General features: G+C 34.9%; 1 protein-coding gene across 2 annotated transcripts in view; it reads left to right on the top strand.

Moving 5' to 3' along the window:
• prkcea (protein kinase C, epsilon a) overlaps window positions 1-26524 on the top strand; it is a 72954-nt gene that overhangs the window by 25250 nt on the left and 21180 nt on the right. For both annotated transcript variants that reach the window (XM_051124368.1, XM_051124369.1), the window contains exons 3-10: window positions 12332-12497; window positions 13015-13049; window positions 13203-13291; window positions 14956-15085; window positions 15168-15310; window positions 15598-15697; window positions 16132-16337; window positions 16427-16600. In XM_051124368.1, coding sequence (XP_050980325.1) covers window positions 12332-12497; window positions 13015-13049; window positions 13203-13291; window positions 14956-15085; window positions 15168-15310; window positions 15598-15697; window positions 16132-16337; window positions 16427-16600 — 1043 coding nt within the window. The remainder of the gene's footprint in view (window positions 1-12331; window positions 12498-13014; window positions 13050-13202; window positions 13292-14955; window positions 15086-15167; window positions 15311-15597; window positions 15698-16131; window positions 16338-16426; window positions 16601-26524) is intronic.

Raw genomic sequence — 26524 nt, 5'->3', positions numbered from 1 at the left:
AATCATCCTCTCTGTTGAAATCTTTACATTTTCAGTTTTCGAAGACTGTTTTATGTACAGCATGCGTCTTCCTCTGCCTGTAAACAAAACGTAGCGCGTCCGGGTTCTACCTCAGAATGCTGGCTCATAGAGTATTCTCATAGGTTCATAAAATTAAGGTTGAACCACTGATGTCACATGGACTGTTTTAATGATGTCCTTACTACCTTTCTGGGCCTTGAATGTGGTAGCTACATTGCTGTCTATGCAGGGTCAGAAAGCTCTCAAACTGCATCAAAAATATCTTAATTTGTGAAGTGCCAGAGTTTAATTTTGGGTGAACTATCCATTTAACACACATTGTTGCATTTCTTACAATTCACATCCCGAGTCATGACCTTTGGCCTATGATCTTTTCTGCCATGGTGGCCATACCACCAATAGCAGGCGAGAGCAGTTTTTGGTACCTAGAGGTGGGACAGTGTTGTCATGTTTCCACAAACAGATCCAATCAATGAGCCTTACACACACAGGCAAGAGACTCTCTTTAGATATGAAGGACATTTGAGCTATTTTCAGTGGCACCTCAAGCTACAGACAAGAATAGCTCAGGCACTGCGGCGTCCTTGCTTTCTGTAAAATTACCCACGTTCCTACCTTCCTGACCCAGCGTCCCACTAGGCTCTTTTGTGTGTTAAGCCCAATTCAGAGCGCAAAATTTCATTGCCGTTTAAAGACTGATGATAACAGAGGCTTCTGAACCGAGCTGCGCTGGTCACAGATGTTTCATTCGGATAAATGAAATATATTTCTGTCTGTTCCACTGCCTGAGTGTGTTTATATACACATAAATCTAGAGATATTGAAAAGAAAATGGGAGCAATAAAGTATCTTGGCTCCCACCTGCTTTGAGTAAGTTTGTCCCTTTTGCCGTTATCAGCTCACCCTTCTGATGAAAGGTGACAGACGCGGTGCTTCTATCTTTACCCTCCTCTATTTATAGTGATCCTCTCATCAGCCAAATGTATTCCTCCTTCCTCAGGCTTCTGACTCATCCCACCATTCAATACATTTATCCATATTAAAGGATAACCAACACAGGTTGAAAAAAAGAAATAAGTAGGAAATGTGTGTCTGTGTGTGTATGCAAAGAGTGAAAACGTTGTTTGTTAGGCGCAGCATGTCAGTTGTTCAGGATTTGCTGTCTCAAAATAGCAGGTGGGACTGAGCCATGGATTAACAGATAGATACACATACACACTCCTTATAGGTGAGCCAAAACAATGGCGGCATGTAATGGTTTAGTTAAAACAAAATATTGGATGAGAAAAAAATCTGTCACACTTAATTTTAAGGTCCAGTTCTCGCTATTCACAAACCATTAACTACGGCTTTTATCTCAATAAACTCCTAATTTGCTAGTAAGGTAATTGTTAGGTTCAGATATTTGGCAGGATTAGGGATGCAAAATGTGGTCATGCAGAATAGGTGGTTTATAAGATTCTAATAAACCGCAAATATGTTAATAATAGGCATGCTAATAAGTTAACAGTCAAAATTGTTCCCTATACTACAGTGTTACCAAAAATTCATAGTACAAAAATAAAACAACGCCAATATTACAAAATAATAACATTGCTTCATGTGATAAATCCTGCCTCTTGTGTTGAACCGCCTCTAGTCTGAATAAACAAAAAGTAAGTAAACAACTCACACATTTAGATAGAACCACTTTATTACATCAAACTAATGATGCTTTGATGACTGATGACACGAAAAATTAAAAAATAGTTAACTTAAAAAAGAATAGCTGAATATAAGGACACAAATAAAATATGCTGAGTCAGTTGTTATTGCCTTGAATTATTATTTTGAAATAAATGTAAAATGCTTAAAAACACTAACTTCATGAAATTCATACTTGACTTGACATTAAATAGAATATTGATTACATTGTTAATCTAAAAATATAAAATTGATTTTTTTTATGATAGTGTAAGTAATGTCTATTTAACCAAGAAAATATAATGTGAAATGGGACATGAATTTACATTTGATTAAAAAAAAATGTGTTAGAAATTATGTAGGAAAAGTAATAGATTAATATATGTCAAGAATGCCACTTAAAAAATCTACATCATAACATGAGTTCTGACCTTTGTCACAAAAAGACTTTCTTCATTGCCTTTTTCCCTATCATGCTTTAGATATCATAAGAAATTTTATATCAGCTCAAAACTTAAAATCTCAAAATTCATCCTTTAAAAGACATTTTAAAATCAGACATTGCATTACCATGGGAAATGTACATCAAAATCATATTGCAAAATGTTTTCATTCATGAATTATAAAAATGTAAGTCTGGATAGTGCATTTTTATGTCTGTGTTAAAAAAATGGAAGTGACAGTTAAAGGGTTAAAAGAAAAGATGACTTTCAAATAAATGCTCAGTTTGATCACAGTTTCCACAAAAATATTAAGCAGCATGAATATTTTTGAAATTGCTAATAATAATGAGCACCAAATCAACATATTAGAATGATTTCAGAAAGGTCGTGTGACTTTGAAAACTGAAATAATGGCTGCTGAAATTTCAGCTTTGTCATCAGCTGAATAAATTACATTTTAAAATATACATTGAAAGACGAAGCAGATATTTTAAATTGTGCTTACATATCACAATATTGCTGTTTGTACTGTATTTTATCATCAAATAAATGCTTTAAGCTTTTCAAAAACTTTAAAAATTGTACCCAGATCTGCTTGTGTTAGTAGTGTTCAATGAAAATAGGAGAAATGACCCAAATAAATCTCCAACATGAATCATTATATCCAGTATTGAGTACAAATTATAATTAAAAAAATCTTGGGTAACCAATATGCTGCCATATATTCTGTATTTCAAAAGTGAGTCTGGACACACTCAAAACACTTATCATACACTTACTGAACACACGCACATTACAGTGATAAACATTCATAGCAAAGACCAAATATTGCTACAGCTGTCCCTAACAAACCCCTGTAACCCCATTTCCATCCATCTTCTTTCTGATTGGCTGTCCCCATCCACTTCCTGTTCGTCCTACACTTGAACTTTCTCCCAGGGTTCATGTGTTCACCACTCAGTGAGTGTCAGCCTTTGCTGCTTATCATGCAAATGTATGCAGGGCTGCTAGGAGAGGTGGTATTGGCTATTTTTAGATTTTATATTTCCTTAATGAGTTTCTGTATTTGAGGCCGCAGTGCGCTAAATGCTCTCTGTCTGTTCCATTTTCTTCCAAGTTTTCTCTTTCTCTCATCAGCTTCCCTACTCCTCCCTATTTCTTAAAATCCAAATCTGTCTATCTGTATGTTGAGCAGGGGATCTTGTGCGGTCGTTGCGTGTGTTTGTTCAGCGGGGCGGCCCAGGCGCTGAGATGGTTTAGATTGCAGGGGTTGCCATGGAAACGAGCCAGTGTGCTCACACTTATAGATGGATAGAGTGGGTGAGAGGTCTGAGAGCAGGAGAGAAAGAAAGAGAGATGGAGAAAAGGGTGAAAGAGTGGACAAGGTCAGAATCTCAACAATGACGTTGCTGTCGTGAAGAGTATTCGGATTAGGTAGTGACAGCCTTATGCAGATGTTTGTCATTGAAATCCGGCTCGGCTTGCGTGGAATTATGAAATCACAAGGATTCTTAAGTATATAAATTTTTTTGAGGAAGTATTATGTTTGATAATATCTCTATTCTCAATGTTGGTGTTGCAGCTCTTAAAGATTTACCAGTGATCTTAACGTATTTCCCTTCATGCGATTAACGGCCCTCAAAACATAATCTGCACTCGTTTTGTAATTTAGAAAGCGAGAGAAAGAGAGTCATGTGACAGATGGCTAGTTAGATAACATCTCAGATCACTACGCTACTGTGGCTACATAATACGACTGTGATATCACCTGCCAGGCTTGCCAGAGACATGACTGCTTGACAACATTCTTGTGACTCAAGTACTTCCTGAAAGAATCTTTCTTTCTTACTTTCTTTCTCTTTCTTTTTTCTTTCTTACTTTCTTTAAAAGTACACTACTTTTCATAAGCTTGAGGTTGGTAAGACTTTTTTGAAAGAAGCCTCTTATGCTTAAAATATATTACAATTGTAATATTATTACAATTTAAAATCTGTTTTCTATGGAAGCATAAAAAAGGTAATTGCGACTCTTTATCTCACAATTCTGCGAGATAAAATATCCGAGATAAAAACTCACAGTTCATACTTTTTTTCTCAGAACTGCAAATTTATATCTTGCAATTTCTCGTAATTCTGACTTCATAACACAATTGCGAGTTATTAAGTCAGAATTGTGAGATATACACTTGCACTTCTAAGAACATATCAGTCTTGCAATTTTAAGTTTATGTCTCACAATTCTGAGAAAAAAAGTCAGAATTGCGAAGATTTATCCCGCAGTTGTGAGTTTATATCATGCAATTCTGGAAAAAAAGTAAAAATTGTGAGATTAAAAGTCACAATAACCTTTTTTTAATTCAGTGGCAGAAACGGGCTTCCATAGTTTTCTTTTTTACATACTTTCAAATAGTCGACTAACTGTTAGTCGATGAGAAGAGGCTTGGTTGACCAAAATTTTATTAGTCGTTTAGTTGCAGAAAAAAAAATTCCACACAAAGTGGCGAAGTCACCAGCAGGGGCCGTGACGCAACGTCACATGGCAGCTCAATCTAATGTTAACATAGAAAAATGTGCGCTATTGAAATGTTTTTGTGGAGTGTAGAAGCTGAATAGTAGCGTGCTTACTGAATGACAGATGGAGGTGTCGGTGCAGTCACTTGATCTTAAAATACTAATTTTTGGTCATACAGATAAAAGTAATATGTCTTTCGAATCTGTAAAAAACTAGATTATTTGTATGCTCTCACAATAACAACGAAACGTTGCGCTTTTGTAAAATAATTAAAGCAAACAGGGTGTCCCTTCTCTGCCGTCTCGGTCTCTGTGAACTTGAGCGCGTCACTTTGAAACTCTGTGTATACTTGCCTTACAGACGAGAAAAATATATCTATAGAGAGTGAAATGACTACTTTCAAATGAACCAATTCAAGTAGAAAACAAATATTCTCAGTTTATGTAATCTGTATGAAACATGCATACAGGCGCATCGCTACTGCTTGAGCGCTTATTAGGCTATGTAGGCAATTAAAGGCTCATTATTATGATTTATATGGTTTATTAATAGTCCACCAATGCTTAAAATGAACGAATACTAGTTGACCAGAAAAATCTTTAGTCAAGGGCAGCCCTACTTTAAAATGAATTTTCAGCAGTCATTACTCCAGTCTTCAGTGTTGCATGATTTTGATATGCTGGTTTGATACTCAGGATTGTTTTTGTTACTATTATCAATATTTAAAACATGTGTGCTTCTTTATACTTATATTGTGGAATATTAATATATTATTTATGCTTTTATTACTTTTTATTACATATTAATATATTTTCTCATATAATTCTTTAATTCTATAAATGTCTTAACTGCAAAGTAGTAATCTCTAACCAAAAAAAAAGTACTGACCCCAATTTTTAACCGTAGTATATGCTTAAGTTCTAAGCATTTCTAAAGCGCTATTCAGATGGTAATTGTTTCTCATGTGGATGTCTGTAAAAATAAATTTCCATGGCATCACAGTATTAAAATACATGGATTCGGATAGTGATTTATTTTCTGTGGCGAAGCGAGTTCTATGATCCTACGAACCCGGAAATGTGCTGCTCATATGGTCAATCACATGGTTGTCTGCTGTAAATAAAATGTCAAAAGTTTGGAATAATAAGAATAAATTCACATTTAATAATATCCTATTTATTATTTGATTATTAAATCTCCTGTTTAAAATTGGAAATAGATGTGATGTAGTTTATGGTTTTCTGTCTTGCAAAGTAATGTTAGATGTCATTAAAAATAATGGAGATTAGCAGAAATAACTGTAACCTCTTATTTACATAAGGGAAACATAAAGCTGTTTGGTTTATATTTTTATGTATATAATTGTATATAATACATATTTTAAATTGTATTGCACACATGTTGCTGCCATAATGACCCCATTTCAAATGTTTACATGCATCTCTTCTTTTTGTTCTTAACATCTCCCACTCACTGTGGTGTAGCGGTTATGCAACATTGTTCTTGTAAATGCTTTCTAACATTTCTGTAATAAATATGCATGCAAATTACAGCAAAGTGCAACAGTTACCATACAGTGTTCGGCAGTGGTCTAAAAAGATTGAATTTTGTGAATTCAGTGAATTTTTATTTAATCAGTTCTTCTTGTGAACTTAGAGATGTGGATTTGGACAAAAATTAAATTACCACACAACCCTGGCATTTGTAAAAAATAGTAGGCAAAAAACATTTTTAAGCAGGTGGTGGGAGAAAAGCACAGACATTCTGGATTCACATGGCAATAAATGTTGGAAATGTTGAAAATAGCTTCCATCCCCATGAGAAACAATTACCATCCGAATCAAGCATAAGTGTATTTATTTTGCCGCCCATGTTAAAAGGCTACTGTATTCACACAGCAGGAGAGTAGCTGCATGTACAGTAGCAGTGCTGAGCCTATTTTTGCTGTCCGTTGTGCACTGAACAGAAATACACAACCTATTTATGAGCACAGTTTCATTTTACTATATGTGTTTTTATGAAGCAACATAAAGTGCTGGAGCAAAGTGCTCACACGTGATGGCAGGTTACACGCACAAGCACAAACGGTGCTTTCTCCTCACTTAATCTGACTGAGTCCAGATGATTTTACAACAGATTATAGCTTTTGCAATTTGTGTTGATTAGTTTCTGTTTGGATGTAAATGTGTTTCATTGTTTCATCGTACACTGAAAAAAAAATTGGTGTAGAAAAGATTTTCACTCAGAAAATGGTAGTAAGTTTCACAAAATTGCAAATAAATGGCAAGGAATACTGAGCCTGAAATTTTGGAAGTACAAAAAAATGAAATAGGGTATTCTTGTTAAACACTCTAATGAACTGTTTAATTTAAAACTTATTTCTTTTTTACAGTGTATGAATTTAGGCAGTTATTACAAGAAATACATGAAATTGTGATGTGTTTTGGATGCTGGTATTAACCAGCAAATCTCCATTGGTTTCAACAGAAAGATCTATTTTTAAAAGACTGCGGTGGTCCACCAGTTAGACTAGCATCAAACCAGCACTAACCAGTTTGTATCAGCATGTACCTGCAGGGTGCGATCACTTCTCCAGCTCTAAACTCTTTAAACTTTACCTGGGATGATGAAAGTTGAAGGTTGTGTGGCTCATCTGCCACTCACTGATCAATCTGAAGTTATGGAAGCGACTGTCATTGAGTTATAAGCAGATTTGCAGTCTCTCTCTCTATCCCTCTCTTTTTCTGATTGATGCCATTTTAATTGGTCCCATGCTGTGCTCTGGCTGGATTGGAGAGTGCTTGTGGGTGGCGTGTCTGGGGCTGAAGTGGCATTGGCGTGGGTGGAGGCTGCCCCGAGCTCCTCTTGGCTGTCTGACCGTGGGCGAATGCAGCCGTTCGGCTCAAACTCTCATCAGCTCAGCCTTCCATAAGCCAATCAGGAGAATAGTGGACGAAATATACACGAACAGAAAAAGAGCAACAGAGAGAGGCGTAGAAGGATGAGTATGGTGCGGATGGAAGGGAGCGACCGTGGTTTGGTGTAGCGCACGTGCAGTCGTCCCTGATCACCATGGACACAGTCACTAGGGAACGTGTTCATGCATTCTCACCTGCTGCATGTCATCAGACTTGAATGAGATAGCTAATGATTGTAAAGGTGTGAGTGTGGGTACTGTACTCCTCTGTCACACCAATTTCTCTTTTAGATGTTTGCAATCTTTCTTTCTTTTCTTACTTTTTATGTTTATTTATACAAGATTTCAGTAACATTTTACAATAAGGTTCATTAGTTAACATGAACTAAGGGTGAACAATACTTATAGAGCATTTATTCATTTTAAATTTCAGCATTTACTAATGCATTATTAAAATCACAAAGTTGTGTTTGTTAACATTAGTTACTGCACTGTAAATTAACCTGAACAAACAATGAACAACGGTATTTTTATTAGCTAACGTTAAACAAAGATTAACAAATAGTGTAATAAAAGTATTGTTCATTGTTCGTTCATGTTAGTTAATACATTAACTAATGTTAACAAATGACACCTTATTGTGAAGTGTTACCAACATTTCTTTCTGGTTCTCAAATCTGATTGGCTGAGAGCCTTTTCCAGCAGTGCAATATTCTAGTGATAACAGCACTCCAACCATTTCACCATTTGTATCACTCCGCTTATGGTATTTCTCATTGCGAGTGTCATAGCGGTTGTCCAAATCCACTGTAATTTTATAAATAATACTGTTTTTGTGTCACAGAATGTAGTTTTAAGAATTTTTATTGGCAAGAATGTACTTGTTTAGACTTCAAATACGCGGCTTGGTAATAATGTTTTAGGAGATGTGAGCCTCACCTCAGCCAGTTTTTCTGGAATTTGCTGCCAGCTCTGATGTCTCTATAGTAGTTAAACATGATAGACTATATATATGTATGTGTCAGTATTATATTAACCACCTGCACCTTTATCTCATTTTAATGACATATATGGATATCAGTCTCGACCATTGAAACCGTCCTTATCTGTCAACCTCTATACAGATAACAATGTGTATGTGTGTGTGTGCCCAGTTCAATAACAAACCGAAACACAGACTATATCCAGGAATCTCCATATAGATCAGCATATTTACTTTGACACAAACAATAAGGCTTCAGTATGTCATACTGCCTTAAATCTGTTACTTTTAATATTTTTCAATGCAATTTTCAAAATTCTATGAAAAGATTATGTATGTTATGTTATGTATGTAGGTATGTTTTGATGCTGGGATGCTGGTCAGGTATGTTTTGATGCTGGTTTAAGCTGGTCCTTAGCTGGTTTAAGGTGGTCCTTTGCTGGTTTATGGTGGTCATGTTGCTGGTCAAGGACCATCAAAAACCAGCTAAGGACCAGCATAGACCAGCAAAGGACCAGCTTAAACCAGCATCAAAACATACCTACCAGCATATGCTGTTTTCTTCACCAGCGTAGTTGAATTTGTCACTTTGTTTATGAGATTCATTAGAGTTAGCGTATTGCTAAGCTAACAGCATGATGCTTAAGTAAAAAATAAACTGCAATAATGAATAAATAGTTCATTTTGGTTAGAAATTTCAACTATAAAATAAGAAAATATTTTAAAATATGAATCTGTCACTTTAATTGTTTACTGTTTTGGCTAAACTTTTCCACTGAGCTTGTTGCTGTTTATTCTAGGTTTGCGTTCTCTGTGAAAGATACTGCCTTACCTCACTTTGGTTAAAATCCATGTAAATAAAGCATAATTTTGCTGCATAACCGCCTTTATATTGGGCCTGTGATGCCTTAAAATGCTGTCTAGTTTGTCAGCGCACTAGATTTTAAAACAAAGCTATCGATTTCCTCTCTGTCTCATGTTCATGTCAAATTAAAAATGGTGGCTGCTCTGACTAGATCTATAAACTGAATGCAGACAGTATGAACTCCCTGTTAGTGGGTTGTGCATGGTACTCCAAGGTGAACTGTGTTGTGCTGGGAGGTATAGGTGTGTTCTGGATAAGCCCTGCTTTTTGAGCAGATGGATAATGTATTATGTAAGCACATCTATCCCACTAATGGCCCTTTTAGCCGCCACGCTGTTCTCCTGAGCAGCTGCCCGCTCCAGAAGACAGGACGCTCTGATATCAGACAACACACGCACACAACTTGCCCCAGGAGCACCCTGACATGAGACAGAACGCAGATATACACAGAGACGTTCACTGAACGTCCCCCAGGAACCTCGCAATGGTAATTGTACCGAGCGTAGTCGCTCTATGGGGGCTGCGTGCCGCCCTATGGGGATTCTTAGCTGTAATCACACCTCTGCAGCAGCTCCCCTTACAGACAGCATTAAAATAATGCAGCCCACACATACGCTGCTGTACTGAAAGACAAGAAGTGTGGGAGGAGTTGGATGGCAAGTTTATTGGAACAAAACAAGAGGGAGAAAGTTGTTGGACTCTCTACTCTCCACCAAGGAAACCTCTCTCATTGACAGACACAGGGTACATTATGGGCACCGCCACAACACACATAGTGATGTGAATGTAATTTCACAGTTGTTTGTGTGATGAAGGAACACTGTCCCCCCAAAGGCATCACCTGACTGCTGGAATGCATGGAGCCGTGGCGGTGAGTCACATGGTCGGTCAGGTGGTCCGCGGCCGACAGTTTCTCTCATGATCAACAGACATATACACAATTACTGCAGCCCTCAAAGGGGGAAAGTGAGGGGAAGATTTGCTTCAGAATCAATGATGTGTTTGTTCACTTTCTCTGCTGGCTGAGTTGACATTAGATCATGCGGCTTCTTGAAGACCGACCAGCTGTTAGGAGTTTGGTAATTGACCAGTGTTCTACTGTACCAGAGCATGTGGATGTGTGTTCACTTCAGAAAGTGTTTGTATTGCCTTTATCTTTAGTTACTACTATGAAAGAAGAGAAGTGTGAAAAGAATGGTTGTTTTCAAACAGGTTTTCTGAAACACGCCACCTGTTTGCTTTTGGTTGGATTAACAGGTAGCCACGCCCCAAACTCACCCCATTGGCTGAGCCAGTGTTACTATGTCAAGCTGGTGATATTAAAGGAGAAGTTCACTTCCAGTATAATTTGCTCACCCCCTTGTCATCCAAGATGTTCATGTCTTTCTTTGCTCAGTCTTGAAGAAATTATGTTTTTTGAGGAAAACGTTTCAGGATTTCTCTCCATATAATGGATTTCTATGGTGCCTGCGAACTTGAACTTTCAAAATGCAGTTTAAATGCAGCTTTAAAGGGCTCTAAACGATCCTATGCGAGGAAGAAGGGTCTTATCTAGCGAAACAATCAGTTATTTTCTAAAAAAAATGACAGTATATACTTTAACCTCAAATGCTTGTCTTGTCTAGCTTTGCATGCTACTCTGTGTATTTCGGGTCAAGACAGTTAGGGTAGGTCGAAAAACTCCCAGCTCATTTTCTTCTCCACCTTCAAAATCATCCTACATCACATTTCTTAGAAAACAACTGATCGTTTCGCTAGATAAGACCCTTCTTCCTCGGTTGGGATCGTTTAGAGCCTTTTGAAGCTGCATTTTAGAAGTTCAAACTCGGGGGGCACCATAGAAGTCCACTATATGGAGAGAAATCCTGAGATGTTTTCCTCAAGAAAAATAATTTCTTTACGACCGAAGTAAGAAAGACATGAACATCTTGGTAAGTAAATTATCTGTAAATTTTTGTTTTGGAAGTGAACGTCTCCTTTAAGACTATGTATGGCTTAATATAACGTAAATGATGTCTCTTACTGAAATTTGTAGTAGAAGACCCATGAAAGAGTTGTTAATTTACATCGTTTCATACATATTTTGGACTATGGGGGGCGTCGGTATTTCAATATTTGAATGGTTGCACTCGGTGAGCTACTGGTGCTACCTTTTGCTATTTTTACCTCAACGCAACCCTGAAAATAAAATACTAAAATACAATGGCCACAGCTACCGAAAGAGCTTATAGGTGGTGATGGATATAACCGTAGGCGTAAACCAAATGCGATACCATCGATTTTTCCCCACAAGGAGTTTAAACGCCCCTGGATATTGAGTGAAATCTGAGTGAGAAACTCTTTTAGTGAACACGGCGTCATGACAAGCATCGGCATGTTTACATCCTGCAAAGATGGCATCTAGCGTTTCTTGTCTCTGCCATTTGTAAGCTCTTTCAATAGCTGTGGTCTACAAAAAGCCTCAGAGGCACCGGGGCTGAAGTGGAGAGAACAAAGATGCAGGTCTTTAAGACGTTTTGTTCATCCACGGGCATCTTCCCATTCTTTTCTCCTCTTCTTATGACTAGGAAAAGCAGTGAAGACTTACCTCGCTTCTCCTGTTGCAACCAAAAGCCGCACAATGTGGCATCGTATCAGTATTTTGTTTTCAGAGTTGCTTATTCTGAGTTGTGTTGCGGTAAAAATAGCAACAGGTAGCACCATTAGCTCACCGAGCGCAATTATTTCACATCGAGTCCCCCATAGTCCAAAATATGTATAAAAAGATGTGGATTTTTTAAATAACAAATCTTACATGTGTTTTCTGGTACACATTTCAGTAAGAGATATCATTTACGTTATATTAAGACATACAAGTCCTAATACTTATAACTTACAATACTTATTTTCCATGTCATTTTATTCTGCAGCTGCATCATCCAATGAAAATGAGGAGAGAGTGTTTCGTGAGCGGATGCGTCCAAGGAAGCGTCAAGGAGCTGTCCGGAGGCGCGTTCATCAGGTCAACGGTCACAAGTTCATGGCCACCTACTTGAGACAGCCCACCTACTGCTCCCACTGCAGAGACTTCATCTGGTAGGACTCTCACCTGTCGCCCTTTATCTCATTCACAACTAACGTTTCCTTTATTATAAGATCTCTTTCAGATATATAAGGTTTTGTTTATGTAATTTTCCAAGACGATGAACAATGACACCTGATGCTAATCACAGGCACTCCTTCTTTTGATTCCAACAAAGTAGTGTTTTTGTAATGAATATTAATATTGAAAGCATTTTAGATCCACTGTTGTTTCTGTAAGTGCTAAGGGCCTAAAGGGATGCATTCATAGATTAGACATATGTTTATTTTTATTTGTGCAAACAGTTCCTCACTGTAGAGTAATAACTGTTATGTTAAGTATTTGCATACCTGGTGAATAGTGGATCTGTGTGGCTCCACACAATGCTGCTTGTTGCCGCTGACACAATCAGCTATAGATACAGTGTCTGTGTTGTAAAACAATGCCCCCTCTGCTGGTCGGAAACAGAACTGCACAATTTTGCTGTATGCCAGAGTTGTCTAACACATTTGTTTCACTGTGGTTCTGCAGGGGTGTGTTGGGGAAACAGGGGTATCAGTGTCAGGGTGAGTAAGATGCTCTTCTCTTATGTACAGTGTCAATTATAATGTCAATTATAACATATCCTGGTTTGATTATTTTATCTTTATCTTTATATATCTATCCATATTTTTAATTGCAATGCAAAGTAAACTTCTTGCCTATTCCCCAAATCTTAGTGTGTACCTGCGTGGTCCATAAGAGATGTCATGAGCTTATTATAACAAAATGTGCTGGCTTGAAGAAACAGGAAGACACTCCTGAAGAGGTCAGTACTACATCCTTGCTCTCTCTATAGCAGAGACAAGCTATGTTTGAGTTTGCGTACTTAATTTCTGAAGTATGTATACTGCACATTATTATCATTTCTGACCTACTACATGTGGCAAAATGTTTGCAATTATCACAACAGAAAACAATGCGAGGAATACTGTTTCCTAGAATACGATGCACTTATTATGACCTTCTTTTTACAATGTGACAAATAATATAAGCAGACACATTCTTCTCGCTTTCTTGACATTTCTTAAATGCAGTTGTTTTATTTCTGAGATAGTAGCGGGATACCACACGTAACATAACATAATGAGATAATGTGACAACATTTGATAAATGTACTGTGGCAAGGTCAAGAGAACTGTTTAAAATGTTGGTGCATAATGTGTGATACACCTGATATTTAAAAAAAAAATTGCAGGCAGCATTCTTTGGGATCCTGTTTCTGCCACTGAATTAAAAAAAAAAAAAAGTTTATTGTGACTTTTTATCTCACAATTTTAAACTCACAATTTGAGTTGAAGTCTGACTTTTTTTCTTGCAAATGCAAGTTTGTATCTCACAATTCTGACTTTTTTTTTTGGAGAATTGTGATATAAACTTGCAATCCTGACTTTTTTCTCACAATTCAGATTTTTTTTCTCGCAATTGTCTTATTACCCCTCAGAATTGTGATATAAACTTGAAATTATGACTTTCTTCTTGCAAATGCGAGTTTGTATCTTGCAATTCTGACTGTTTTCTCGCAGTTATGACTTTTTCTGAGAATTGTGATATAAACTTGCAATGCTGACTTTTTCTCGCAAATGCGAGTTTGTTTTGCCAATTCTGACTTTTTTTCTCACAGTTCTGCTTGTTTTTCCCTCAAAATTGTTAGATATAAACTTGCAATTTTGACTTTTTTTCTCACAATTCAGAATTTTTTTCTCTCGCAATTCTGTTTTTTTTTTCCCTTAGAATTGTGAGATATAAACGTTCTGACTTTTTCTTTTTTTTTTGGAGAATTGTGATACAAACTTACAATTCTGACTTTTTCTCGCAAATGTGAGTTTGTATCTTGCCATTCAAGTTTTTTTTTCTCACAATTCTGACTTTTTCCCTCCTAATTGTGAGATATAAACTTGCAATTCAGACTTTTTTTCACGCAAATGCGAGTTTGTATCTTGCAATTCTGACCTTTTCTGGGAATTGTGATATAACTTTGTAATTCTGACCTTTTTCTCGCAGATGCAAGTTTGTATCTTGCAATTCGAAATTCTTTTCTCACAATTCTGACTTTTTTTCTCGCAAATGTAAGCTTGTATCTCGCAATTCTGACTTTTTTTCTCAGAATTGTGAGTTCGATTGCAACTGCGAGTTAGAAATCCAGTTTTGAGTGGAAAAAAGTTCTCAGAACAGTATTTTGTCTGAAAAATAATAAAAAGACACCTTTTCATTAATAATTTGTCTTAATTCTTATTTTGTTAAAAAAAAAATTGTGAGAAAATCCTATCGTGTAATCGGTATCGTGAATCACGGTGTCAGTTGAGTAAATCGTTACATCCCAAAACCTTCTCAAGTTTTAATTATTTTATGTTCTCTTCTTTTTAATCATTTTCTTATTATATTTCTATTTAGATTTGGGTACCGTAGCTGAATGATGTTTTGTTTTTCCAGGTTGGCTCCCAGCGCTTCAGTGTAAACATTCCACACATGTTCAGCATTCATAATTACAAAGTCCCCACCTTCTGCGACCACTGCGGCTCCTTACTTTGGGGACTGATGCGGCAAGGCCTGCAGTGCAAAGGTAAGTGTTATGGCGAGTCATTTCGGTCAAGAGTTTGTTATTTTTGCAGTGTATTAATTTCTGTCTTTCCGCCTGTTTTCAGCCTGTAAAATGAATGTCCATCGGCGCTGTGAAAGTAATGTAGCCCCTAGCTGTGGTGTCGACGCCAGAAAAATTGCTAAAGTGCTCTCTGATCTCGGGGTGACGCCAGATAAGATCTCCAACAGCACCCAGCGTAGGAAAAAGGTGAATGGTCTAAATATCCAAGGAATGTGGGGAGGCCAGGGACCATGGGTTGATGCAATAATCTAGAGCACACAAGAATAAGCTGTTGTTCATATCATATGAGAATAGCACATTATAATGGGCCACATTATAAGCAGGGGAGAAATTAAAGTATGATCACTTTAAATAATGATGCAGGAAAATGAGGCCAGCAATGGTTGTGATGATAATGATGTAAAGGATTAAATGAGAAAGACATTGGAATATTAAAAACATTAGTGTTGATATTAAAAATGTTCTCTTTTCAGTTGACTCCAGGGCAGGACCCTCAGCAACCCATAACAGAAGCCCCCTCATCAGAGGAATCTGACCGATGCAAATCGGCTCCAACTTCACCTTGCGAACAAGGTACAGAATTACACACACACACACACACACACACTGCAGTCTTAGTCTTTCACTATTACATTTTCATAATTAATTTGCACACTTATTTGGAACACACTGGTACAACGAATTAAAGGAATAGTTCATCCAAAAATGAAAATTTGGTCATTAATTACTCACCCTCATGTCTTTCCAAACCCGTAAGACCTTCTTCATCTTCAGAACACAAATTAAGATATTTTTGATGGAATCGGAGAGAATTTTTTTTTTGGGTGAACTGTCCCTTTAAGACTATAGCTTCCAATCTTCAAAAATGATTTAAAACCACAACGAAAGCCTAAAAGTGCTCCATTTTGTGTGAGAAACAGCACGGACCATATCTCAGACTGTGAGTAACGATCATTTTTGAAAGAATTGTTCCTTTAAGTCTAATTTTTATGTTTGTCCGTCTGTAGCGGAGCTTGCAGAACTGGAGAGCATCCGCAAGGCCCTTTCATTCGGTCAGGAGCACAAGTCTTCCTCCTCTTCCGCAAGCAGCGGCGTTCAGAGCACAGCGACCGAAGGCCGGGAGAATGGAGATGTGAAGACCGTCCAGACGAAGAGAATGAATCTGTCGGACTTCTCGTTCATCAAAGTGCTGGGCAAAGGCAGCTTTGGCAAGGTGAGTGTTTTTCACAGATCAGTACTTTTCAGTTTTAATATCTGAAAATAACAGAATCACATCTTCACCGTGCCCTTTCCATTCTGTAGGTGATGCTGGCAGAGCTGAAAGGCTCAGATGAAGTTTACGCTGTGAAAGTTTTGAAGAAAGACGTCATTCTTCAAGATGATGATGTGGACTGCACTTTGACAGAGAAACGCATTCTAGCCCTGGCTAGAAAACATCCCTATCTAACCCAACTTTTCTGCTGCTTCCAGACAAAGGTAAAACAGTTACCAAACCAAGACCAGATTTCTTGCTAATTCAGACTCAAAGCCTTCTTTATTCTAATTAAGATAAACACTTTATATCTACCGTCTTCTTCATGTCACCTTCATGTCATTCCAAATGCAGTATTACTTTTTCATACCATAAAGGTTTTTGAATTGATACTTTCAAGCTCCAAAATAGAACTTTATGCACTGATTCATTGTAGCTGTATGCAGTGATTCATAGTTTATACCTCATTCCAAGTCTTCTGAAGCCATACAATAGCTGTATTTGAGAAACAGACAATACATTGTGCCAAAATGTAATTTTGGGGTAAACAATTCCTTTAAAAATATCAGTAAGTCTAGAATAAAGTTTAGTTAATCCATTAATTATCATGAAATAGCAATACATACATTTATTAGATAACGCCAGTGTCTAATAAATTAGAGACTTTCTACATGCACTACCGTTTGAATGTTTGGGCTGTATAATATATATATATATATATATATATATATATATATATATAAATTTTTTTTTTTTTTTTTTTTTTTTTTAAAGAAATCTCTTATACTCATCAAGGCTGCATTTCTTTGATCAAAAATACAATAAAAACTATTATATTTTTAAATGTTTTTCACCAAGGCTGCATTTATTTGACCAAAAAATACAATAAAAGCTATAATTAAAAAAAAAAAATTCTTGTACTTACCAATGCTGCATCTATTTAACCAAAAACACAATATAAAAACATATATATATAAATATATATATATATATATATATATATATATATATATATGTTTTTGAGGGAAATATTTTATACTCACTAAGGCTGCATATATTTGACCAAAAATACAATAAAAACAATATTTTTTAAATATTTTTGCAAAAAATCTCTTATACTCACCAAGGCTGCATTTATTTGACCAAAAATGCAATAAAACTATAATACTTTTAAATAAATGTCTTATACTCACCAAGGCTGCATTTATTTGACTAAAAATACAATAAAAACAATAATATTTTTAAATGGTTTTGAAAGATATCTTATATACTCACCAAGGCTATATTTATTTGAACAAAAATACAATAAAAACAATATTTTTAAGTGTTTTTGAAAGAAATCTCTTATACTCACCAAGGCTGATTTTATTTGACCAAAAATACAATATATTAAAAAATATATATATGTTTTTGAAGGAAATCTCTTATGCTCACTGAGGCTGCATTTATTTGACCAAAAATACAATAAAAATAATATTTTTTTAAATACTTCTGAAACAAGTCTCTTTTACTTACCAAGGCTGCATTATTTTGACCAAAAATAGAATAAAAACAATAATATTTTAATATATTTTTGAAAGAAATCTATTATACTCACCAAGGCTGCATTTATTTGACCAAAAACACAATAAAACAATAATATTTTTACATATTTCTAAATAAATCTCTTATTCTCACCAAGGCTGCATATATTTAACCAAAAATACAATAAGAACAATATTTTGTTAAATGTTTTTGAAAGAAATCTCTTATACTAACCAAGGATGCGTTTATTTGTCCATTTCTAATGTAATATATATATTTTTTTAAAGAAAGTGATTTATTGCTATGATGTAGAGTTTTCAGGAGCCATTAATTCAGTCTTCAGTGTCACACAGTCCTTCAGAAATCATTCTAATATCCTGATTTGGTGCTGAAGAACCCTTTCTAATTATTTTCACGATGAAAACAGTTCTTGCTGCTTAATATTACGTGTAAATCATGATACATTTTTGTCAGGATTTTTGTTAAATAGAAAGTTCAAAAGAACCACTTTTACTTAAAACAGAAATATTAGGTAAAAATGTAAATGTCTGTCATTTTAATGCATTGAACAGTAGTGTATGCTAATGACGTTTTAACATTTGAAGTTCATGGCACCTAATGTATTACAATAAGGTTTGATTTGTCAACATAAGTTGAAGTTTTATGGAAATATCTTGTAAATATCTCTTCGGCGATCCAGCAGATGGCAGAGCCACACATTATGACTTTATGAGGATTTGACTGCTAGTAACAGACATTGTCCAGAAGGTGGCAGTGTGGCCTCTTCTGTTTGTATGTTTAGATCATGTATCACAATGTGGTTTTAGGTGACAGTCTGTTGAGTTGTTTGAAACTATATAAAAAAGAGAGGGGTCAGATGAGGTTATGAAACCTTTAGCAGTTTAAAGTGGTTCAACAGTTTAAAGTGGTTTAGAATCCTAAAAAAAATGGCAGTTGTTATTTCCTAAGTAAAGCAACAACAACAACAGTGCGTGATATTTAAAACAATCGCTGAAATGTGTCCAGTAAGTTAACTTTGTTCAATCACCAGGGCTGCCCAAATGTCTGCACATAACTCTATTTACGGACAGCGAAGGCGAGTTGAAGTGGTACTCGTTCTGTCAATGAATTGTGCTCATTAAAGACTCTGACATCCTTTTCACCCACGCTTTTATCACTCTCATCTTCTGTCTCTTCACCCCGTCCTTCTCTATTTTGCACTTTCACTTCTTTCCGTCTCTTGTTCAGCTTCCCCTCCCATGCCCCAGTTACACTCACAGTGATATCTAGTGTCCTCATTTCTTTTTTTCACTCTTCGACTACCGCCCCCTCTCTATCACCCCTCTTATTCTCATTCGCCCACATCTGAGAACACGGGACGAGCACTGACGGAGGGCAACAATACAAGAGAAGGGTTGGAGGCAGTAGTAGTGCGGGAAAGGGGCAGAGAGAAGAAGGAAGACGTGATTTGGGGGAAAAGAGGAGTTGTGTACTCTTTTTGAACTGCTGCCTCTGGTTTTAATCAGCTTTGGGATCACAGCCATATTCTTATCAACTGTAATTACGCTGCAGAAATGTAAATAACATTACACAACTGTTTCTGATGAGGCCTGTTGGGACCGCGGGCAGACATGCTCCTGCAGATAGAAAATAGCCAAAAGAAGGGGCCATGCAGAAGGACTATGAGCTGGATTATGGGACATGTAAAGTCTGAATGATTGCCTGGGAAAAAGAGAGGGACAGAAAGAAGGAGGGGCAGAGGGTTAGCTCATGCTAGAGCAATTTACTGGGACTTTAAAACTACTGATAAACAACAAGAGTTAAAGTCCTTGTTCATCCAAAAACGAAAGTTGTCATCATCATCTCACCTTAGTGTCACTTTTTGTATTACGAGTGTTTTATTTGATGTATAGACTACAGTAGCCTACTGATTATTAATAAATATAAAAAATGACTATTATATTGTAATGTGTTTTATATATTTTTATATATTGAGTAATATATGAACACCATATTTTAAGTTTCAATAATAAATAAAATTAAAAATAAAGAATTCTAGACTGGCCATAAATAAATGAAATAATGACTTACATTATCATATATTATATTAAAAACTTTACCTAAATTCTAATAAAAAAATATAAACAAATTGAATTCAAACCTGCTGATTAACAAATATGAAAAATGACTATTATATTGGAATGTGTTTTATATATTAATGAGTAATATATTATTAAATTTCATTGATAAATAAAAATTAAAATAAAATTAAATGAAGAATTCTAGACTACTGGCCATTAATAAATTATGGTGTTATTATTATATAATATATTATTATAATATGTTATATTATATTATATTATATTATATTATATTATTTATTATATTATATTAAAAATGACTATTATTGTATTATTATATTATATTGCATTGTTAAATATATTAAAACCTTTACCTAAATTTTAGTAAAAAGTAAAATAAAGAATGGTTAACAAATATGAATAATGGCATTTTTATATTATATTATATTATATTATATTATATTATATTATATTATATTATATTATATTATATTATAGAAATTAAATAAAGAATTCTAGACGACTGGCCATTAATAAATTAAATAATGACTTACATTATCATATTATATTTAATATATTATATTATATTATATTATACAATTTTTGATATATATATTTTTATGTATTTTTTATATTTGTTTTATGTTATACAATATATTAATGAGTAATATATGAAAAACATCTTAAGTTTCATTCATAAAAATTAAAATAAAATTAAAATTAAATGAAGAATTCTAGACTACTAGCCATTAATAAATTATTATATTATATTATATTATATTATATTATATTATATTATAGAAACTTTATTTAAATTCTAACAAAAAAAAATTAAATGAATTTAAACCTGCTGGTTAACAAATAGATGGCATTATTTTATTTTATTTTACTCTAATATTTATGAGTATTATATTATATGAAAAAGTTATCTTAAGTTTCAGTGATAAAAAAAATATAAATGTTTTTTTTTTTTTTAATCATAAATGGATAGTTCACCCCAGCTTTCTTTATTTACTCACCTATAAATATATTTAAATACTTTTTGATGTTTTATTAACAAGGTTCGGTAAGAGCGCGTCAGATACCTAGCAGATAATATCGTCAGGTAATTATCACAAGAGGAGCTCACTCAAGTTAATAAACGCTACAAATTTAAATACAGCTGACTTGCCTCTATCCATTTGACGGTTTATCAGCATGCCTCCACCACCCCATCTCCTCACTCCGAGTTCTCACTACACCTAGGAGGGTTCTCTGGGTTCGGGCCATTCCCGAGCTCGGAGCTCTTCCCCGGACAGCACAACAAATATGCATTACTATAATATGACATGATTTAGCTGAAGACTAACATTATGTGAGTGAAGTCAAGTCACCTTTTTTCTGTAGTGCTTTATATGATACAAATAGTGTCAAATTAGCTTTACAGGGATGAACTGGAATAGTTTAAAACTCAACTATGGAGAATGCTGTAAAGATAATAGTCTGTGAGTATTCTAATATTGTTAGGTTCATATTCATAAATCATTCTGCATAACTTTCCAACACTCAGAGGAAAAGTGCAGCTATAGACGAGTAAGAATTATTTGAGTGGACAGAGAAAATGTCTCTGTCATGGCTTGTGATTTGTCACGGTTCTGAACAGTGTGCTAGTGTGACATGAATGTAGGGACAGATGAGGTCATATTCACAGCTCACTGCTCACTTTTTCTAGCACTGTAGCAACCCAAGAGCCCTGAAGCGCTTCCTTTCGCTACTGTGAAGCAATCTAGACTCAAGTGAGTTTAGTGAACCTATGCCCTGATGTTTTACAAAATTTTTAAGAAACTGCAGATACTTTTCAGTGCATTTGCAAACAATTACTGAGATGAATGAAGATCTAGATTGCATCACATTCGATTCCTTTAAGATCTCTTGCACTCATTTTTTCTTTCTTTAATATCAAAGTTTATAAAATGAGAAAACATGCACTTTTAGATCACTGCCTTTGGGTCAGATTTCTCATATTAGAAGTTTTTGGTGATTGTCCCATGTGTGTTTTCTGAGAACCCTCTCTGCAGTTTAAGTGGAGCACTCACTTGTCCTCTCTCCAAAGGAAGGAAAAGTTGATTTGAGCCTCATTTTATTTTTTCCACCCTCCTCTCTCCATATCTTGATTGTCTTTCGCTCTCTTTCTCTCTCTCTCTCCTTTTTTTTTCCGGAGTAGATTGATGAGTTGAATTCACTCTCAAAACTCTGAAAAATGTTGTAGTGCAGCCAAACCTAAGCTCAAATTTCTTCTGAGCACAACAACATCTATCCTTCTTTCATCATCCATCATTTGCTCTCCCTTTATCCATCTTTTTGTCTGTATGCTCTCCGTTCTCACTTGTTTTTACATCAGTCTGTTAGACTGCTGGCTCTGAATATATTCGATTTTTTTTTTTGTAAAATGTGCACGTAATTTAAAGTCATTATAAAACCTTTTAGACATAAAAAAGTTGCAGGACACTCCCTTGTTAGATTGTCTAGATTTCTCTACAGATGTTTTACACCTGAGATACAGTAAAGAGCCAGCAAACTTTTTCTGAATGAACAAAAGTTCATTTTTTCATTAAATGATTTTTTTAAATGACTTTATAGTAAAATATAGCATATTGTGTGTTAGTCATGCCAATTTTAGTAAGGTAATTCTGTGAAATTAAAAGCAAAAACTTGAATATTATTACAATGTAAAATATGTGTACTTTGTTTAATATATATTATAAAATGTAATTTATTTCTGTGATGCAAAGCTGAATTTTTAGCAGCCATTACTACAATCTTCAGTCATGTGATCCTTCAGAAATCACTCTAATATGCTGATTTGCTGATATTCAGGATTCTTTGATGAATAAGAGCAGTATTTATTTGAAATAGATTTTTTTTTGTAAAATATAAAAGATTTTTAATGCATCCTTGCTGAATAAAATGGTAGTGTAATAATAATAATTTAGCATTTAGCAGAGAAGTCCACTTTCAAAACAAAGATTCACATTTAATGTACTCACCCCCTTATCATCCAAAATGTTCATGTCTTTCTTTCTTCAGTTGTAAAGAAATTATGTTTTTTTGAGGAAAACATTTCAGCATTTTTTTCCATATAATAGACTGATATAGTGCCCCGTTCGTTTACAACCGCATTTGGGATTGTCTGAAGCCTCATTTAAACTGCATTTTGTAAGTTCAAAATCGGGGCACCATATCAGTCCATTATATGGAGAAAAAATGCTGAAATGTTTTCCTCAAAAAACATAATTTCTTTACGACTGAAGAAAGAAAGACACGAACATCTTGGATGACAAGGGGGTGAGTACATTATATGTGAATCTTTGTTTTGCAAGTGGACTTCTCCTTTAAGTGCTTATTTAACACCATTGCCACAGTAAGTAGTACTATACAGAATGTACAATGCTGCTTTAATCCTACACGGATTTGGTGAAGTTTTTAAAATGTTTATGTCTACATCTATAGGCTTTCGCTAATGCAGATTACAGGTTTTATCATGCTTGTGTGCTGTATGTCTGTTTAGTGTTTTCAGCACCGGTTTGTCAGAAGCGTCCTGCACCTGCAGTCCTTAGAAAATAAGCCATTGAAAATGTCTTTCATAACATGTTATATAAGCATGGATGAGACTAAACAGACGTTTCCTTACACCACCCGTCAGTGACAGCATGACAGAAAACTGCCCGGCATGAAATGCACACACGCACTGTAATTTCAGATGTAACGATACACTGTACTTTGCTGAATTCATGACACAAAGATATCAAAAATTCGTCTTTTAAGCAAAATCAGGCAGTTTTGACTAACCCAAATGGGGCTGTGCTGTGTCTGCTATCTTCCAATCAGAGCTGCTGTCTTGTGGTCCAACCCGAACGGAAGAAACTATTTGTTCATTTCTAATTAGGGGCAGGAAATGTTTGTTCATATTGGACTGGGTGGGCCTCCTTCAGATTTCTTGGCACATTTACACAAATTATTTAAGCATCCTGTTTAAATTCCTCCTCTCTGAATGAAGAACAAAATACACAGAAGTGGGCTTTTGTACTTCGCATAAGAGAACTTTGTTCATCAGAAGTCACGGCTTAAAACAATTTGTGTCAGTAAGGGAATGTGAAGTATATCAGTGTGGTATTTCTGGCAGGACTTCATCATGTATGCTGCATTAATTACCAACCACCTCTTCACAATTAAGATTTATTTAATATACCTATATCCTGATTGATTTAGTATATAATTCTAGTGGTCTTTAATTCTATCTTTAATATTGGCACAAAAAAGTGCCTTTCATGTCAAAGTATTTAGGGGTTTGTTTAAATAAGTCTGCAAAATGTTAATTATTTTACCAAAATAGGAGGGATCATATAAAATGCATGTTATTTTTTATTTAGTACTGACCTGAATAAGATATTTCACATAAAAGATGTTTAATTTATAAAAAAATCACCCTGTTCAAAAGTTTACATACGCTTGATTCTTAATACTATGTTGTTACCTGAATGATCCACAGCTGTGTTTTTTTGTTTAGTGATAGTTGTTCATGAGTCCCTTGTATGTGAAATGCTAACTGGTGCTTCAGAAGGAAACACAATGCATTAAAGGCCGGGGGTGAATACTTTTTTGAATTTGAAGATTAGGGTAAATTTAACTTATTTTGTGTTTTGGGAAACATGTAGTATCTTCTGTAGCTTCTGAAGGGCAGTACTAAATAAAAAAAATATGATATTTAGGCAAAACAAGAAAAATGTACACATCTTAATTTTGTTCAAAAATTTTCATCCCTGGCTCTTAATGCGTTGTTTTTCAATCTGGAGCATCAGTGAGCGTTTGAACCTTCTGTAATAGTTGCATATAAGTCCCTCAGTTGTCCTCAGTGTGAAAAGATGGATCTCAGAATCATACAGTCATTGTTGGAAAGGGTTCAAATACTCAAAAAGAAAGAATTTGTGGGACCTAAAAGATTTTTCTGAAGAACAGCATTTAGTTTAACTGTTCAGGACAAACAAGGGACTCAAGGAACAAGGAACAACTATGATTTCCGCGATGTGGAAAACCCAGATGAAATCGCAGAATCCGGTCATAAAAATGGAATTTACAGTGTAACGTTGAATGTCATGGAATTTGCACAATTTGAGATTAATAAATCAAAAGTAGGTCAGTACACTTAAATAAAAACGTGATATAGACTAGCGCCTGTGGATATTAAAACTATTGTCATATCATATACAAACAGAAGCTTAAAAGTCTTCAGAGCAACATGTCAAAATAAAAGTTTGGTTTTACTTGAAGAAACTGTGACAGAAATATATTACTGAAGGTAACGATAAATAAAAATATAAAATAAAAACATTACATAAAATTAAAACATTATACTGGGCATATTTATCAGAAAAGAATATTTATCAGAATTAATTTACCAAAAATGTAAACACACAACACAGTATATCTGGGGGAAACACACACACACACACACCTAGCCTACACCTAAACCCAGCCCTCACTGGAGACTGTGCACACTTTTACTTTATCAAAAAAAAAAAAAAAACTCATTCTGCATGATTTATAAGCCTGTTTCTTCATGGGGAACTAAAAAATATCCCCATTTGGTCCCCATAACGTAATAAATACTAGGTACACACACACACACACACACACACACACACTAAATAAATAAATAAATAATTTAAATAAAGTAATAATAAATTAATTCTTTCTAAAATCAATAAATTGGACTTGCTTTTGATTATTACAATTTAATGAAACCATTTTCCAAAATGGAATTTAGAAAATTAATGGAAAACAGAATTTGGTAAAAATAAAACTGAGTTTGAGCAAAATAAAATGTATTTCATAGGGCTTTAACAATGTAATTTTTGTTAAACGTTTAATAAATTGATGTTAAATTGTGTAAGTTTCATGATTTCAATTAATTAGACATGCTCTCTGATATGTTTTTAATTTAACCTTTAAAAAAAGGCTTGAAAAATGTAAACAGAATTCAGAAAAATCCACAAAATTTGGAAAAAATAAAACAAATTTAGGTAAAAAATAAAACTGATTTCATAGTGCCCTATTTTGGTGATCTATTCCTTTAAAAAAAGACTTAAGGTAGTTATGTTGTGTGCATAGCAATTATTTGCTTCCTTATAATCTTGGCCTTTGCTGTATAGCTCCACACAAGCTTTTTTATGTGTGGGAGGAAGTTTGTGACCAAACTGGAACTTTTTGGCCCATGAATCAGCAGTACATCTGGTGTAAAAAATCAAACCATATCAAACATGGAGATGGACCAGATTGATATGGGGTTCCTTTGCTGCTGCAGGAATTGGAAATCTCGACTGTATGACAGACATCATATTTTTATTCGTATCAGGCCATTTTGGCAGAGAATGTAATGCCTCGTATATAATAATTAACATAATATTTTTAAAAACTGAAACTCTATGGTATATCCTCATGTCCAGTTTATGGCCAGGTAAATGATAAACTCTGCAGGATTTTGTATAGCTTTACTAGAACTGTTTT

The sequence above is a fragment of the Labeo rohita genome, chromosome 12 (assembly GCF_022985175.1).
Source record: "Labeo rohita strain BAU-BD-2019 chromosome 12, IGBB_LRoh.1.0, whole genome shotgun sequence".
Taxonomy (NCBI): Eukaryota; Metazoa; Chordata; class Actinopteri; order Cypriniformes; family Cyprinidae; genus Labeo; species Labeo rohita.
This window is presented reverse-complemented; position numbering and strand designations above follow the sequence as displayed.